The sequence below is a fragment of the Danio rerio genome, chromosome 3 (genome assembly GCF_052040795.2).
Source record: "Danio rerio strain M-AB ecotype USA chromosome 3, GRCz13ab, whole genome shotgun sequence".
Classification (NCBI taxonomy): Eukaryota; Metazoa; Chordata; class Actinopteri; order Cypriniformes; family Danionidae; genus Danio; species Danio rerio.
The window spans coordinates 13,135,236-13,151,275 of record NC_141023.1 but is presented as its reverse complement, the minus strand read 5'-3'; the positions used below and the strand labels follow the sequence as shown (position 1 = coordinate 13,151,275).

Here is a 16,040-nt window from a genome sequence, read left to right as displayed (position 1 = left end):
GCAGCTTGTACTATTCTCTTGCTTTATACAGTGGGGAAGTTAACGGCACCTTTAGAAATATGTTTTCCGTGAAAAACGGTGACGTGTTCAATATTTATTTTCCCCACTGTATTTGATCTTGTCATCTTATGATGAATCACTTGTCTTCCACTTTGTTTGTCACTTAAGTTCTGCTAAATGACTAAAAGTAACGTAATTACAGTATAAAAACTAGTCTAACTCTTGACTTTCTGCATCAAATTCTCAGAGCGGCTCCGGAAATGATATCGCTGCTAAAGAGAAACTCTTGCGGTAAAGCCCTGGACATCGCCAGACAGGCCCGAGACATGCTGGGAGGAAACGGCATCGCAGACGAGTACCACATCATCCGTCACGTCTTGAACCTGGAGGCCGTCAACACTTATGAAGGTCAGAGAGAGAGCGACGAGATCAGGCTTTACTGAGAAAACAATCCCTGATCTGATCTTCCAGGTCAACGCGCAGGCCAGAGTTTTGTAATGCTTTGAGCTTTCAGGAAAGTGATAGGGATTTGGGGGTATTTTTGGAGGACATGGGAAAGCTCGCATTGGAGCACTTCTGATGTTATTTCTAGTTGGATGCATTAAACGGGAACATATCTGTTTTCTCTTACATTTAAAATGAATGGAAGGGCTTCTATGTAGTGCAACACACTTCAAAAATGTAGTAGTGTTTCATAGCCCTTCAAACCAAAATAAAAACTATAAATACTGGCATAAATTATTAGTCAGCATAAAGGTAGCTGCTTATCAGTGCAAAATTAAATGCTAATTAACATTTTCTGAAAGTATATATATATATATATATATATATATATATATATATATATATATATATATATATATATATATATATTTATATATATATATTTATACAACAGTTCTGTCTGGTTCTCAAATCTGATTGGCTGATAACCGTGCGATATTCTGCAATATCAGAACTCCTACAACCTCTTTACCCTTTGTGTATTACTCCGCCCACATACAGCCAGCAAAAAGCAGACACTACAGATCTAAAGTTTAAAAGATGCACGCTCAACTGTTTAACTGTCAGCTTATGATTTGAATCCAATGTGGAAGAAAGTAGTTCCACATACAAAAGGGTTTTTGAAACTTTCCGTGTTTAATTTTGTTTTTATATGCACAATTATGCCGTCAAACTGTTGTATAAACGCAATATCACACTCGTAGCAGTGCGATATGGCTGTGTATCGGCACTGGTGGGGGCTCCTGCATCCAACGCATGCTTCCCACCAGTGCCGATACACAGCCATATTGCACTGCTACTCGTGTGATATTGCTCATTTTTTTTTTTTTTTTATCTATCTAAAAGAATCAATATTTATATTTAAATCCGTATTATTGAGGGGGGGTTAAAATTTGCATATACATTTTATAATTTACATTCTTAAAATAATGTAAAATGATGCAAAAATTTTGGCAGAAATTATGTGTATTTTAGTTTTCTAAATTGAACGGCATTCAGAATTTAAAAAAAAGGAATAGTGGAAAAAAACGAGTATAAAACTCAGTATATACAATTGCTATAGGCCTCAATAATGTAAAGTGAAACTGTATCTGGATGCTATACAAATGCACTACATAAATTCTCACCTAATTCACTCATCACCAATCCAAATATGTGTACGCTTTGCAAGTTTTTTTGCTTCCTTTACATTAACTGCACTATTAGCAGTTGCTTTGGAATTTAGATTTGGAATAGAACCACAGCATTGGACTTGTAGATGTATGACTATTACATTTACTTGCCCACCTAGACATTCTGTTTAAAAAATACCTCTAATAGACATCCAAACATGGCTTAAACAAGGTTAAATTTGAGGCTAAATCTAATCTAAAGTAAATCTAATCTAATCTAACGCTGTTGTCTAACCGTCTAAACAATAGATAGACCAGTCTAGTCATCAAATAGATATTAAAGTGACTGCATTTGTTTAGTCATTTATTTCTAATTGATTTATATTTAGCCTAATTTTAGCTAATATGTCTACGGTTGAGGAAAAAGAACAGATTTCATTGCAAACTATTTATGAAAAAGCTACTCTAAAGAGGAGCTAAAATGGCATGAGGAAGATGGCATATGGAAGATGGAACTGTTGCCTTCAGGGGAAAGGTTTAGAGTCCCTCGTTGCAGATATACATATTTTTTGTAAAGCTGTTTAATAGTGTTGAGTTTGAGTGGAAGTCTGCCCTGATTTAACTTAATCTTTCAAGGAAATTTAGTAATTTCAGATGCATAGTTTACATTAACTCTAGCACGGTAGCACCATGTCAAAACTGCATTGTTGAGTAAAGAATTATTTCTGTAAATGTAAACTATGGTGTTGCTAACATTATGTATTTTAGTTTCCCCTCACCCCACAACAAATTTCTAAATTAAATAGTTAGAAAGGAATGAGAAAAAAACAAGTATAAAACTTACTATAGACAGTTATACTATCACTATAAACTATATACAGTAAATGCTCAAGGAGTCATTTTTCATGTTAATACTGCGTTCAGGAAAGAACCGAGAAGATGATCATGTCGCATATTCTGAAAACAATGCAAGCTATGATGTTTCACATTTCGCATGTGTATATTATTCATTTTCCCTCACTCCACAACTTTTTTCAATTGATCAGTATTCAGAATAATTTTTAAAAATGGATGGAAAACAAAAGTATTAACAGTTACTATAAACCTCAACAATTAAATTTTTTAATCTATGTGTGTGAATGTGTGTAAATATGCATCTTTTTTGTAGTTGTGTGCTGTTGTGAACTTTAGATTAATTGTGACGATTGCATGCATGGGTGATGGGCCCAAAACAAATCTCCCTCATTCATTCATTTTCTTGTCGGCTTAGCTCCTTTATTTATATCCGGGGTCGCCACAGCGGAATGGACCGCCAACTTATCCAGATCGTTTTTACACACACACTTATACACTACGGACAATTTAGCCTACCCAATTTATCTGTACCGCATGTCTTTGGACTGTGGGGGATACCGGAGGAAATCAGCGTGAACGCAGGGAGAACATGCAAAACTCCACACAGAAATGCCAACTGAGCCGAGGCTCGAACCAGCGACCTTCTTGCTGTGAGGCAACAGCACTAACTACTGCGCCACTGCGTCGCCCAAATCTCCCTCATATGGGACAAAAAGTTTACCTTAACTTATCCCACCTTACTATGTTTGGATAACACACAAAACATTTGCTGTGTGTTTAGTTTTGCATATTAAGTAACAACATATCATCTGTTCATAATACTTTGGTATATTTAAAAAAATGGTGGGAGACATGATATAAAACCTGACTTTATAATGAGCTTACATTGAACTGAATAAAAATTGAGAGCTGCTCAGTTACATCTCTGTGTTTATGTTTTGCAGGAACCCATGACATCCATGCTCTGATCCTGGGCAGAGCCATCACTGGACTACAGTCCTTCACGGTGGACAAATGAGCTGCTGCTGCTATAACCCATGTACATGCAGAGTGCTTTTTTTCAGTTTGCATCATTTACCATCACAAATTACTTGAAAGGTGAAAACAAACGGTTTAGAGCAGTATTTTATCTAAAGTATGTCCTTTTTGAATGTCTGTAATTTATGTAATCATTATCAGAGAACTATTTTTCTATGTTCTAACTAGATCGCAGCACTTAGATTTGTAAATAAATGCACCAAAAGGTCACAATAATGAAAGTGCATGTTTTTGTTTGTACAGTGGAGCTAAGGCTGCACAATATATTGTTTCAGCATTGATATATGTAATAGTCATATCGCGGGATGTGCGATATTGAGTTGGGATTACAGTTGATTAGCACTACAGTTCATAACACGAGATCTGTGGAGTCATTTTTAAATGTAATTGAGTGAAAGTTTGTCATTTGCCTGTGTTATTGCATGAAGATTTTAAGAGAGTTTAAAGCATTAAGGCACAAGAAATTGTAGCATTTTTACTTTAATGAAGAATCCAATAAAATTGTCATTAGGGTTGGGTATTGTTTGGGGTTATTTCGATACCGGTGCTAAATCGATACTTTTAAAACGGTACCGGTGCCAAAGCGATTAGCCACAAAATTATTTTGGATGACTCTAGAAAAATCTTTTATTTGATAAAATCTTTTTTAAAATAATTTTGATAGAACAATATAATTTAAGTTTAAAGTAAACATCAATTTATATTGTAAATATTTGAACTACATTAATATATTTCCTTTAATCATTTGTTGGTTAGCATGAATTTAAGATTTGAATTATGAAATTATGCAGCCCCCTTATACAAAGAAGAAAATGCAATAGTATAGTTTAACTAGGGTGGGGTATTGTTTGGGGTTATTTCGATACTGGTGCTAGATTGATACTTTTAAAATGGTACCATTGCCAAGACGGTGCTTGAACCAATACTTTTGAGCCACAAAATTATGGTGCATGACTGTAGAAAAATCTTTTATTTGACAAAAAAAAGTTAATTATTTTAATTGAACAATATAATTCAAGTTTAAATTAAACATCAATTCATATTTTACATATTTGAGTTGAATTACATTTATATATTTCTTTTGATCATTTATTTGTTAGCATGAATTTATAATTTGCAATATGCAATTAACATGACATTAGCCTACACTAACACTACACTACACTAACCTGTGGAACGCTGTTGTTAAATTCAGGGAACACCTTATTTCTAGGGTTGGGGCTTGTGACATGGACATCAGTAATCATATTATTTGCCTTAATCTGAATAAGACATTAATATGATTAAGGTCTTTACTTGAGTTGCTTATTGAATGCTCCTTTTATGATCTTGTTTTACATGTTATAGTACATAGATCGATTGCGTCACCAGTCTATTCACATTTCCTCTGGAGTTTCATGTAATTTTAGGTGCTTCATTTTTAATTTGTCCAGTTTAACTGCAGTTCGGCTGTTTCACTTTCATTCGAGAACATATTGTTCATGCCCCATGACAAACTGAGGTATTGGATGAGAATATGAATTAAGGACTGGTGGAAGGGTGTTGTTTTAGTGCAATTTGATACCGTACGCCGAATGGAAAGGAGAAAAAAAACCTCTGCATTTCGTGATGCGGGTGCCTGTAGTCCTTCTTTTAAGGTAATCAAAATCGCTGTTTACATGGTAAGGGCATCACACATCGAATGCGCCGCTCAGCGCTGCGACACGGCGCGCACATGACAGTTTAAAGTATCACACACCAGACGCGCACTTTTGCATGTTATTTAAAATTAATCTAATCAGGTGGCGCGGCAGAAATATGAACGGTGTCCTGGTGGCTGGAAGCCGCCGACTTGTTTAGAGCTCTAAAATGCATGGTGCTGCGTGGCACGCCGCCGAGCGGCGCTTCTGGTGTGCTCCCTGCTGTAGACTCTTAATCAGAGTATTGTCTTAATCATATTCAAATCGGAGTATTGGCGTCCATGTAAACTTACTCAGTAAAAGTTTTATTTTACATTTAATTCAATTTCAGTACCTGAATACTGTTAAGAGTCCACCAAAAACAATAAAGCGCTGTTTATTTCATTGTTTTTCTTTGCTTTATTGCATTTATAAATGCTTGTAAATTAAAAAAATATATATTGTATAACTTGATTCACTCCACTACATAAACATCCCAATCAATCTAAATGAATTGTCCGAACAGAGGTATTTAATCCATCTGGTAAAATTCATAGAAAAAAAATATTGCAATGTCTAATTATGCCGATATTGTGCAGCCTTAAAATGGTTTATTATAAAAAAACACAACAAAAGTGTTTAGTCTGTTTTCAACAAACATTTACTGCAGGTGAATAAAATGTAAAAGACTCTAAACAGTTTCCGCTTTGCTTTTCGTTACATGGATGGCACCAAAAGGTTCCAGGGCTGTTATGAAATCCTCATTTTATAATGGTGTCATCATATCTTGCCATTTATATTTATCTAGAGCAGCTTATTTGGGAACTGAGAGCACCATAAAGAGAATTGTCAACCAATTGAATGAGTTTTCAATAACTACAGTTGAGGAAGCTCAAACCTTAGGTATTGAATAACAAATAATACCCAAACACAATTGCAGGAATGATAGTTAAAAAGCCTTCAGATAAACCTTGTAATGTTGTAAAAGAAATATTTAGCACATGCATACAAACATTCTTTAACATACTAATGTAAGAAAACACATTTAATTATTAACCATTAAAAGTTACTCAAGTTAAATGGCATTAATCGAACAAGGTGCCATCTCTGTCATAAAGTTACTCAGAAATGAAAGGAGTGTACCCTGTCTACTGCTCTGTGCCGTGCTGCAGGCCTTTATTGATGATGGCCAGGGTTTGACTGGCTCCCTGAAGCTCCATACTCAGCTGACTGCTTCTCTCTAGCACCTCCGACAGCTCAGTGATGCTGCTCTCTATGCCCTGACTGTGCTCTTCATAATACTTAAACATCTGATCCTTCACCTGCTGACACATCTCGGTCACCTGCACGGACACAATTCAATTTTACCTGATGCTCCAATGGGGGGTGGGGGAAGAGTGGTAGCTCACCCAAAAATTTGAATTCTGTTATCCATTACAAACCCTTGTGTGGTTCTAAACCCCTGATGTTTTAAATGACATCAGAGAGCTCCCTTATCCTCCATTGAGAGAAGTGGTCAGGATTTGTTCAGAAAAATACCCAAAAAACATCCTCAAAACCGACTATTATGAGTTCAGTGGTTCAGTCGGAGTATTACCAAGCTACAGGAATTAGTGGTGGGCAAAGCAAGGCTTCATGAAACACTGAAATAGTCGAAGCAAACGTGTTGAAACCCGCCTCTACAGTGACACCTAGTGGTCATTTTTTTATGTATTGCTCTGGTACAGCTTCAGCAAAGACACAGTTAAGCAAATTGAGGTATTAAGCCCAATGTTAGTTTCAAGTGATTTAGTGGGGTGGTTATGGTTGATGACTAGCATGCAGAAAGGGGTATGCAGCTATAGGCATTACTGTAGTTTTGAAATGCTCTGTTCTTGTAACATATGTTGTTTTAACATTTGGTCTGACATCCGAATAAACACTTTGTGAATAAATGTGTATTGTTTTGGTCATAAAAGTAACATTATTAAAATACATTAAGTCATAATTTCAGAGTATTTGGATAAGTCGGGATTTGAACTCTGCCTGTACAAAGTGTAACTGTGCTGCAATTGGCCACAGTCCACTAGGCTACATAAGAAAGACTTTTTTTCTGACCCTGTCAGTCAAACGCAGATTGGCCAGGTCTCGAAATGCTTCTGAAATGACCCTTTGAATCACTTGGTCATGTGACCTAAGTGTTTTGAATCACTCCGGCGCCTAGACAGCAGCTCTGCACAGGACGTTTGGCCAGAGGAGAAATGGTCGTGCCCAACTGAGCCTGGTCTCTCAAGGTTTTTTTCCTTCACTTTCGTTAATTGGTGAAGTTTGTTCCTCGCCACTGGCTTGCTGGGTTTGGGACTTGTGGAGCTGCGCATCGATGGATTTGCTCATCAGTGTTTGGACTTGGCATGGGACTAAAAGCAGTTTCAAGGTTTACCGCTGTTTGGAAAAGTCATTGTATTAAAAGTTAAATTTTTATGTCATATCATTCCTTGGGCATATGTAAGTTTTTTTTATTTTTATTTTTTTTAAAGTTTTTATGACTATCACCAGCAGAAATAAACCCTCCACTAAAAAAGCTGCTGTACAGCCCACTATTCAGGAAACATCTGAAAAACAAATCGCTTATAAAGCAAAATAAACATGCAGTAGACCTGAAGAGTGCAGTGGCTTTATTCATATCTATTCAAACAAAAGAAAGATATCCAAATATGCCTTTTCAATTTGTTTTTGAAACTAAGATAGCTGAAGTCAATGGTTGGTTTTAATTATTTAACCTGACATGTTTACTACTCCAAAATATGTTAAATATATTAAATGTTGTTTTTTAAATAAAATATATTGTGATCAATAGGAAAGTTGTTTTTTTGTCTCAGACATTTAAAAAGAACATTTTAGAGTAGTAATCACAGTGAAACTGTGATATTTTTATCCAATGTTTTCATACCATCCGAGTCTTATACCAGCCTAGTTTTGACTTTTGAAAACTTTTTTGAAACTGAAAATTAACTCGCACTGAACTGAGCTAAACTAAACCTCAACTCTAAAAACTGGACTGACACAGTTTCAATTTACTAGAACTTCTATGTTAAGCTGCTTTGACACAATCTACATTGTAAAAGCGCTATAGAAATAAACATGAATGAATTCAGTCACGTGACCTGGATGTTTTGGATCATGCTTCGGTGCAGTGTTTTGAAACACTTGCGCTTCGGGATCTCGACACTGTCAAAATGTCAGTTTCACATCAGCCATCCCTAACAGGAATACTGTTGTGCACCCTATACTGACACTGCTAAATGAAGTCATTTTTTTGTGCGCACAAAAATATTTGGGTAACTTAATAATTACCTGACTGACCTGCTGAAAACACATGGCCTGTGTTGAGGATGGTTTTGTATTTTTTGTATTTTGCATTATTCTAGGTGTCTGGAACCTTTCTGTCTATGGAGGATGAGGAAGCTCATACACTCAACAAAAACATCTTCATTCGATCAGAATAGTTTGGAACAACATGAGGCTCAGTATTGAAGAACTTAAATTTTATTTTTGGGTGAACTAAACCCTTTAAAATATCTAAGATCCAGATTTAATAACTGCCAAAACAATCTACTTTCATGGTTAAAAACGCAGTAAAATAACTGTTGAAACAAAACAAAACAAAAAAACAGTAAAAATGAAGCAATTAAAAGCATTAAGAATTACTTATGCGCCTGGTTTGCATTGCACACATTATACATTTAAAGTGATTTCACCCCCCCCCCCCCCCCCCCCCAAAAATGTTTTAAAACTTTGCATTTCTGTTGAACACAAGATGTTCGGAAGATTGTAAGAAACCATAACCATTGATATTAAGTGTAGGAACAAAAATAAGGAAATCAAGGGCCGTTTTATCCAACATTCTTCAATATATCTTCATTTGTGTTCAACAGAAGAAAGAAACTCAAACACGTTTAGAACAAGTGAAGGATGAATAAATAACTTAAATTTTTTGGTGAACTTTCTATTTAAATAATCATGAGTTTGTGATTTACTAAGGTTTGTGAAGGTTTGTTTCCTGGTATTTGTGCCATTATTTAACAATTAATAAATATTGTCATGACATGTTGTGATAGTTGCTGGAGAAGGAGAAATGCAGAGAGAATTTTCTCCACTTTTAAATATCTTAAGTACCAAAAGGTATGGAACACACTAGATTATAGATATCCTTAGGACTTTTCATTTCAGGGGGGCTTTAAATATATTACTTTGGATAATAAGTTATTGCAAAATGTTTGTTAAAAGTTCTGTCAACCTCAAGAACCCTCATCAAAGACCTCAAAAAGTTACCTTCAATTAATAATTTTCCTACAGCTTAGTCCCTTTATTCATCAGGGGTCGCTACAGCAGAATGAAACGCCAACTTATCCAGCATATGTTTTACACAGTGGATGCCCTTCCAGCTGCAACCCAGTACTGGGTAACATCCATACAGAGTCATTCACACTCATAAACTATGGCCAATTTAGTTTATTCAATTCACCTATAGCACATGGACGGTGGGGAAATTTGCAAAAGATATTCATCAGCTTAATGAATATTTGCCATACAGATTGAACTGGATAGATAAAAGTGTACAGATGAAAAGAAAATCGAATAATAATGTACTCTGAAGCATTTCAATTTTTATCGGATTAATAAAAACCTGTTTTATACCCAATTATAATTGAATTACACGATTTATTTAGATTTTGATATGTATAGGTTTTATTTCATCCATATTGCACAATTCAATGTGCAGTTAAACACGTTTTACTAATCTGCCTGTGTTTTTCATCCGTTTTTTTTTTCCCGTGGCTTAATGGTAGTGGGATGTACCTTTTTAATGAGTTGTTCCTCAAAGCTGGTCATCACATGTTGGTCCAAGGCTCGTCTCTCATTGATTCTCTCAATAAGGTCATGTGCTTTCTTTCCAATCTCATCTATTGGTGAATTGTTTGGAGGCAATATGGCAACATCTTCCGCTGTATTGTTGGCTGGTGAACTTCTAGATGAAGTTTTTGAAACACCAATTCCTGAATCATCACTGACACAAGAAACGAAATGGTTAAATTTATAGTATAACCCCCCCCAAAAAAAAAAAAAAAAAAAAATTATATATATATATATATATATATATATATATATATATATATATATATATATATATATATATATATATATATATACCCAGCAAGCACTTTTGGTTTTTAAAAGATGTCTAATCGACGTTTGAACATAGTTATCTTGGCTAAAACAAGGCTAAACTTGGGCTGTCAGTGAAAATCTAATTGATGTCTAAGAATAGACTAGTCATCAAATAAACAGGAATGAATGTCTACACATATGAAGTCTGTCAAATCTGTCCATGCGACGACAAGTCTAGTTTTGGGCTATTCTTTAAAGTCTATTAGATTTTCACTGACAGCCCAAGTTTGCCCTTGTTTTAGCAAAACTGCCTATGTTTAAATGTCTAATAGACGTCTATTAAACTCAAAATTCCCAGCAAGCATTTTATGTTTTTAAAAGATTTCTAACAGATGTCTAATAGACATCTAAACATAGTCGTCTTGGCTTTAATTTAAATTTAATAGACGTCTAAGAATAGGCCAAAACTAGACTAGTCATCAAATAAACAGGAATGAATGACTAGCTTTGTTTTAGCCAAGCTGTCTACATTTAAATGTCTATTAAACAAATTTTTTTATGTGTATATCTGTACCAAACTGGATTATGTTCAGTGTTATTTGCTCACTTTTGCAGATCACTGCTGTCATCCAGAGTTACAAACGACAGAGTTCCACCAGTTGAGTTTAGACCATCATCTGGCACCTGGATGGAACAAAAAATATACTTTTAAAGTCGAATTACTAGACCATTATCAGACATATGACAATTAATATAATCATCATATGTACCTTTGCTGATGTATGGTGAAGAGCAGATTTGGGTGTTGACTGCAATGTCATGGAGCCTGAACTTCCAAAAAAGTGCTGAGCCATCACCTGAAAATATAATACACACAATACATTACACTTCAACATGACAGATACACTATATATGGTAAACACCACACACACACACACACACACACGCACGCACACACACACACACACACACACACACACACACACACACACACCTTAAAATGACAATTAACCTGCGTCATTTCACCAAAACATAACGTTTCAATATTGCAGTAATTGTATGAGATAATACTTTTCTATAAACTAAATTACTTATAACGTTAGTAGACAAAGGTTAACGTTAGTCCAAAAGCTTAAACAATTTCATGATACTAACGTTACTACTGGCGTAACTTCACATGTAGCTAAGTTGACATTATATACGTTATATGGTTCAGTAAACGATGCATATTTTCAAGATTACTTAAGGTTATTATTAAAGTTAACATGTTAATTTATCATAATGTAAAACAAATCAACGTATTATTTTGATATACTTACATTCGCTAGTGTGTAACCGTCGAGTAACCGGTCGCGGGGATTTTAAACCGTTAAACTGACAAGAGTGAGTTAACACAAATGGTGTCTCTAGACTGCTAGTCAGATCGTAACGCTAGTTGTTTACAATCGGCGCTAATTAGATACGCAGTGATTCACGTGACCTGCACGCTCAGCGTAATCAACGGCAGATCAACATTGACTAATCATATAATTAATAACATATTTGTATTTTTTTATTACAACAATAAAGATATTTTTACATCAATTGTGCTTTGGGAAAATATGTCCCTACAAAGATAGTAAAAGCCCACCTTCTCTGTAAAAAATATTGAATGTATATGCGATCTATCTATCTATTTATCTATCTATTTATCTATCTATCTATCTATCTATCTATCTATCTATCTATCTATCTATCTATCTATCTATCTATCTATCTATCTATCTATCTATCTTTCTATCTTTCTATCTATCTATCTTACACTCACCGGCCACTTTTTTAGGTACAGCTTACTAGTACCAGGTTGGACCCCCTTTGCCTTCCGAACTGCCTTAATCCTTCGTGGCATAGATTCAACAAGGTACTAGAAATATTCCTCAGAGATTGTGATCCATATTGAAATGACAGCATCACGCACGTGAATCTCTAGTTCCACCAGATCTCAAAGGTGCTCTATTGGATTGAGAACTGTGACTGTGGAGGCCATTTGAGTACAGTGGACTCATTGTCATGTACAAGAAACCAGTCTGAGATGACTGATTGTCGCAGCATAAATCAATACTCATCAGAGCAGGCAACGTTTTTCCAATCTTCTATTGTCCAGTTTTGGTGAGCCTGTGCGAACTGTAGCCTCAGTTTCCTGTTCTTAGCTGACAGGAGTGGCACCCAGTGTGGTCTTCTGCTGCTGTAGCCCATCCGCCTCAAGGTTGAACGTGTTGTGTGTTCAGAGATCCTCTTCTGCATACCTCGGTTGTAAACAAGTGGTTATTTTTAGCTTTCCATCAGCGTGAACCAGTCTGGCCATTCTCATCTAAGCTCAGGCATCAACAAGGCATTTGCACCCACAGAACTGCCGCTCACTGGATATTTCTCTTCTTCGACCATTCTCTGTAAACCCTAGAGATGATTGTGCGTGAAAATCTATCTATCTATCTATCTATCTATCTATCTATCTATCTATCTATCTATCTATCTATCTATCTATCTATCTATCTATCATTTGTCTGTCTGTCTGTCTGTCTGTCTGTCTGTCTATCTATCTATCTATCTATCTATCTATCTATCATTTGTCTGTCTGTCTGTCTGTCTGTCTGTCTGTCTGTCTATCTATCTATCTATCTATCTATCTATCTATCTATCTATCTATCTATCTGTCTGTCTTTTTGTTACCATCTAGTGAATATGCAATCTTTATGACAGACACACTTGTTTATGACAGACACACTTGTAAGTATTGTGTTGTAAAAGCAAGCAAGTTTATTAACTGAGATCCTCAGATCTTCCTCCAGTTTTCAGTGCATGCAGTGAGTTTTACATGAAGACCTGTCCTCATATTTTGCTCCTCATAAACTTCTGTCTCAGGTCAGCATCCGAGGAGCAACCACTAATCCGTAAATGGAAATGCATTCAGACTCGGCCTCGCTGGCTCAGAACATAATGGACTGTAATAATGAGATGAATGAGTGTGAGAGGACAGACACAGATAATCCCCTCTGCTGCGGAGCCAGCTGGACAACCAGGAGCACAAAAAGAAAAAAATGAATACAATGATCCAGGAACAACCAGTGTTCAACTTTTATTTCAAGTTGAACAGTAATATAACACAAAAAGACTGGGTTGTTGTAACCTATCGTTGGGTTGATTGTGAACAAATCCACCATCGGGTTAAAACGTGTTATCGTTGGCTTTTTAATCATTGGGTTAAAAAGTGTTAGGTTAAAACATCTTAACATTTTTAGAGTGTTGTATATGTGTTAATTGGTATACACTGTAAAAAAAAGTTTTAGGAACAACAAATACTAACTTGATTTCTAATTGATCACTTGGTATCAGAAGTGGCTTATATAAAGCAAAGACCTCTAGATTACGCTTATTTTGCCTAAATAAAATATGATCATGTCTTGATTTTTAAATATTTAATTAGGACAGTAAGGTCTGACTTTGCTTAGACAAAAGTATTGTCACTTAACAGAAATAATGTACAGTATAGAATATAAAGTCATGCTGCAGTGGAAAAAGAATGAATATTGTGTATGACTCCCATTAACGTGGAGGACTGCATCCATACATCTCTGCAATGACTCAAATCACTTATTAATAAAGTCATCTGGAATGGCAAAGAAAGTGATCTTGGAGGACTCACATAGTTCATCAAGATTCTTTGGATTCATCTTTAATGCCTCCTCCATCATCTTACCCCAGGCATGCTCAATAATGTTCATGTCTGGTGACTGGGCTGGCCAATCCTGGAGCACCTTGACCTTCTTTGCCTTCAGGAACTTTGATATGGAGGCTGAAGTATAAGAAGGAGCGCTATCCTGCTGAAGAATTTGCCCTTTCCTGTGGTTTGTAATGTAATGGGCAGCACAAATGTCTTGAAACCCCAAACCATGATTTTTTCTTCACCAAACTTGACTGATTTCTGTGAGAATCTTGGGTTTATGTTGGTTCCAGTAGGTCTTCTGCAGTATTTGTGATGATTGGGATGCAGTTCAACGGATAATTCATCAGAAAAATCGACCTTCTGCCACTTTTTTTTTTACTTTTAGTTTTACTGTGCTCAAATTGTTTACTCAAATGGGTTAAGTTCACAGTACTCATTAGGATTAGTTTTTGAACCTAAACGGTTTGTTGCAATCGGTTTCCTTAAATGGTTTGAGTTAACTTCACTTTTTGGCTTTTACAGTGCAGTTCTCTCACTGTTTGTTTCTCAGTCATTGCCACAAACTTTCTAGAGGTTCTCAATCAGGTTTACATCAGGACTCTGGGCTGCCCTTTCATTAATTTGAGTGTTTTCAGCTTTATTGAGCTGCTTTAACTGTTTTGCTACACTGTAAAACCCAACAGTCAGCTTTATCAAATTAAATGAGTGTAGTTAACTCAAAATTTACTAAACATTGACTCTAGTCATTTGGAAAATGTTTTAAACTCAGTGTTGAAGGTAATGAGTAAGCTCACAGTACTCATATACATTATTTTTTTTAAACTCAAATGGTTTGTTGCAATCAGTTTCCTCAAATGGTTTGAGTTGACTTAATTTACTGGGTTTTTTGTACTCAGTTGGTTTGAGTTCTCTATATTTATTGGGTTTTACTTTGCTCAAATTGCTTTATTTACTCAAATGGATGAAGTTCACAATGGTGCACTGTAAAACCCAAAAAGTTAAGGTAACTCAAACCATTTAAGTTCAAAAACTAATCCTAATGAGTACTGTGAACTTAATCCATTTAGTAAATGAAGCAATTTGAGCACAGTAAAACCCAATAAATGAAGAGAACTTAAACCAACTGAGTACTGTAAAACCCAATAAGTTAAAGCAACTCAAACCATTTGAGGAAAGTTGTTTTTGAACTTAAATGGTTTGTTGCAATCTTTTTCCTCAAATGGATTGAGTTACTTTCACTTTTTGTGTTTTACAGTTTATTTTAACAAGAGAAACTTCTGTAATTTTCAACATAACACACAAGTCTAATCATGTTAATTGTGTTCAAAGATTACACATAACACTTATTGTTCAACATTTATTTTCCAGTCTGACACAAAGCATGGTACATATCTGCATGGTTAGGTTAACTCATTCGGTTTAAGTTCAGTCTAATGCAGTCAAAATTTGAGTTGATGTAACTTGTTTCTTTTAAGGTCAATGAGCTTTCATTAAATAATGTAAGTCAAAGGAGCTCATTTCATGTAATTAAATCACACTGCTCTAGTTTTACAGTAAACCCAGCATTTTTTTAAAGTCAATATTTCACATTTTCTAAACATTCTCATGTCCTCATGCACAGTTAAATATGCCACATGGTACATTAAGTGGGTTTGAGATATTAAATGGGCCTTTTTCTAAAAAGAGCAGAATTGCATAATTCAGAATGTTTCAGGACACTTCTAGAAGGGAGGGAATCACAAAAAAATTAGGTGGACCAATGTTCAAAGTCAAACCAGGTGCCAGATTTCATTTAAAAGCTCATCTAAAAATAGAAAATGGTAAGAAGAGAGACAGAGGAGAGAACAGGATGTTGCGAAAGCATTAATCTACTGGTGTTTAAAGAGACAATGTCTGACATAAACCATCATTAACCAACAGTATCATCACTGTTTACCACAGTTGGCGGTCAGAAAAAAAAAAGAGTTAGATTTTCATTAATCTTGCTTTTTTTGTGTGCATATTGAATAGTTTATATGTGCA

The 16,040-nt window shown here is 35.4% G+C and overlaps 2 protein-coding genes and 1 long non-coding RNA gene across 13 annotated transcripts in view; 2 read left to right on the top strand and 1 right to left on the bottom strand.

The window, feature by feature from the left end:
- gcdhb (glutaryl-CoA dehydrogenase b) overlaps positions 1 to 7,095 on the top strand; it is a 33,995-nt gene extending 26,900 nt beyond the window's left edge. For 4 of the 8 annotated variants that reach the window (NM_001442910.1, NM_001442911.1, NM_001442912.1 and 1 more), the window contains 2 exons: positions 248 to 408; positions 3,416 to 7,095. In NM_001442910.1, coding sequence (NP_001429839.1) covers positions 248 to 408; positions 3,416 to 3,489 — 235 coding nt within the window. In that variant the 3' untranslated portion in view covers positions 3,490 to 7,095. Of the gene's footprint in view, positions 1 to 247; positions 640 to 3,415 lie in introns of those variants that run through there. The other 4 variants (XR_015479756.1, XM_087242613.1, XM_087242614.1 and 1 more) reach the window with 2 other exon arrangements.
- Positions 1 to 16,040, bottom strand: part of syce2 (synaptonemal complex central element protein 2) — a 48,971-nt gene that overhangs the window by 14,458 nt on the left and 18,473 nt on the right. The window contains exons 1-5 of one of the 4 annotated variants that reach the window (NM_001020503.2): positions 11,635 to 11,703; positions 11,086 to 11,172; positions 10,923 to 10,999; positions 10,007 to 10,214; positions 5,573 to 6,510 (exon numbers count right to left, since the gene is read on the bottom strand). In NM_001020503.2, the coding sequence (NP_001018339.1) occupies positions 6,316 to 6,510; positions 10,007 to 10,214; positions 10,923 to 10,999; positions 11,086 to 11,169 (564 nt within the window). In that variant the 5' untranslated portion in view covers positions 11,170 to 11,172; positions 11,635 to 11,703 and the 3' untranslated portion in view covers positions 5,573 to 6,315. Of the gene's footprint in view, positions 1 to 5,572; positions 6,511 to 10,006; positions 10,215 to 10,922; positions 11,000 to 11,085; positions 11,173 to 11,634; positions 11,749 to 16,040 lie in introns of those variants that run through there. The other 3 variants (XM_087242697.1, XM_087242696.1, XM_087242698.1) reach the window with 3 other exon arrangements.
- On the top strand, positions 11,410 to 13,987 carry LOC141381153 (uncharacterized). Its single transcript, XR_015480523.1, has 3 exons — positions 11,410 to 12,215; positions 12,294 to 12,428; positions 12,505 to 13,987. It is a non-coding gene; the product is annotated as an uncharacterized LOC141381153 (long non-coding RNA).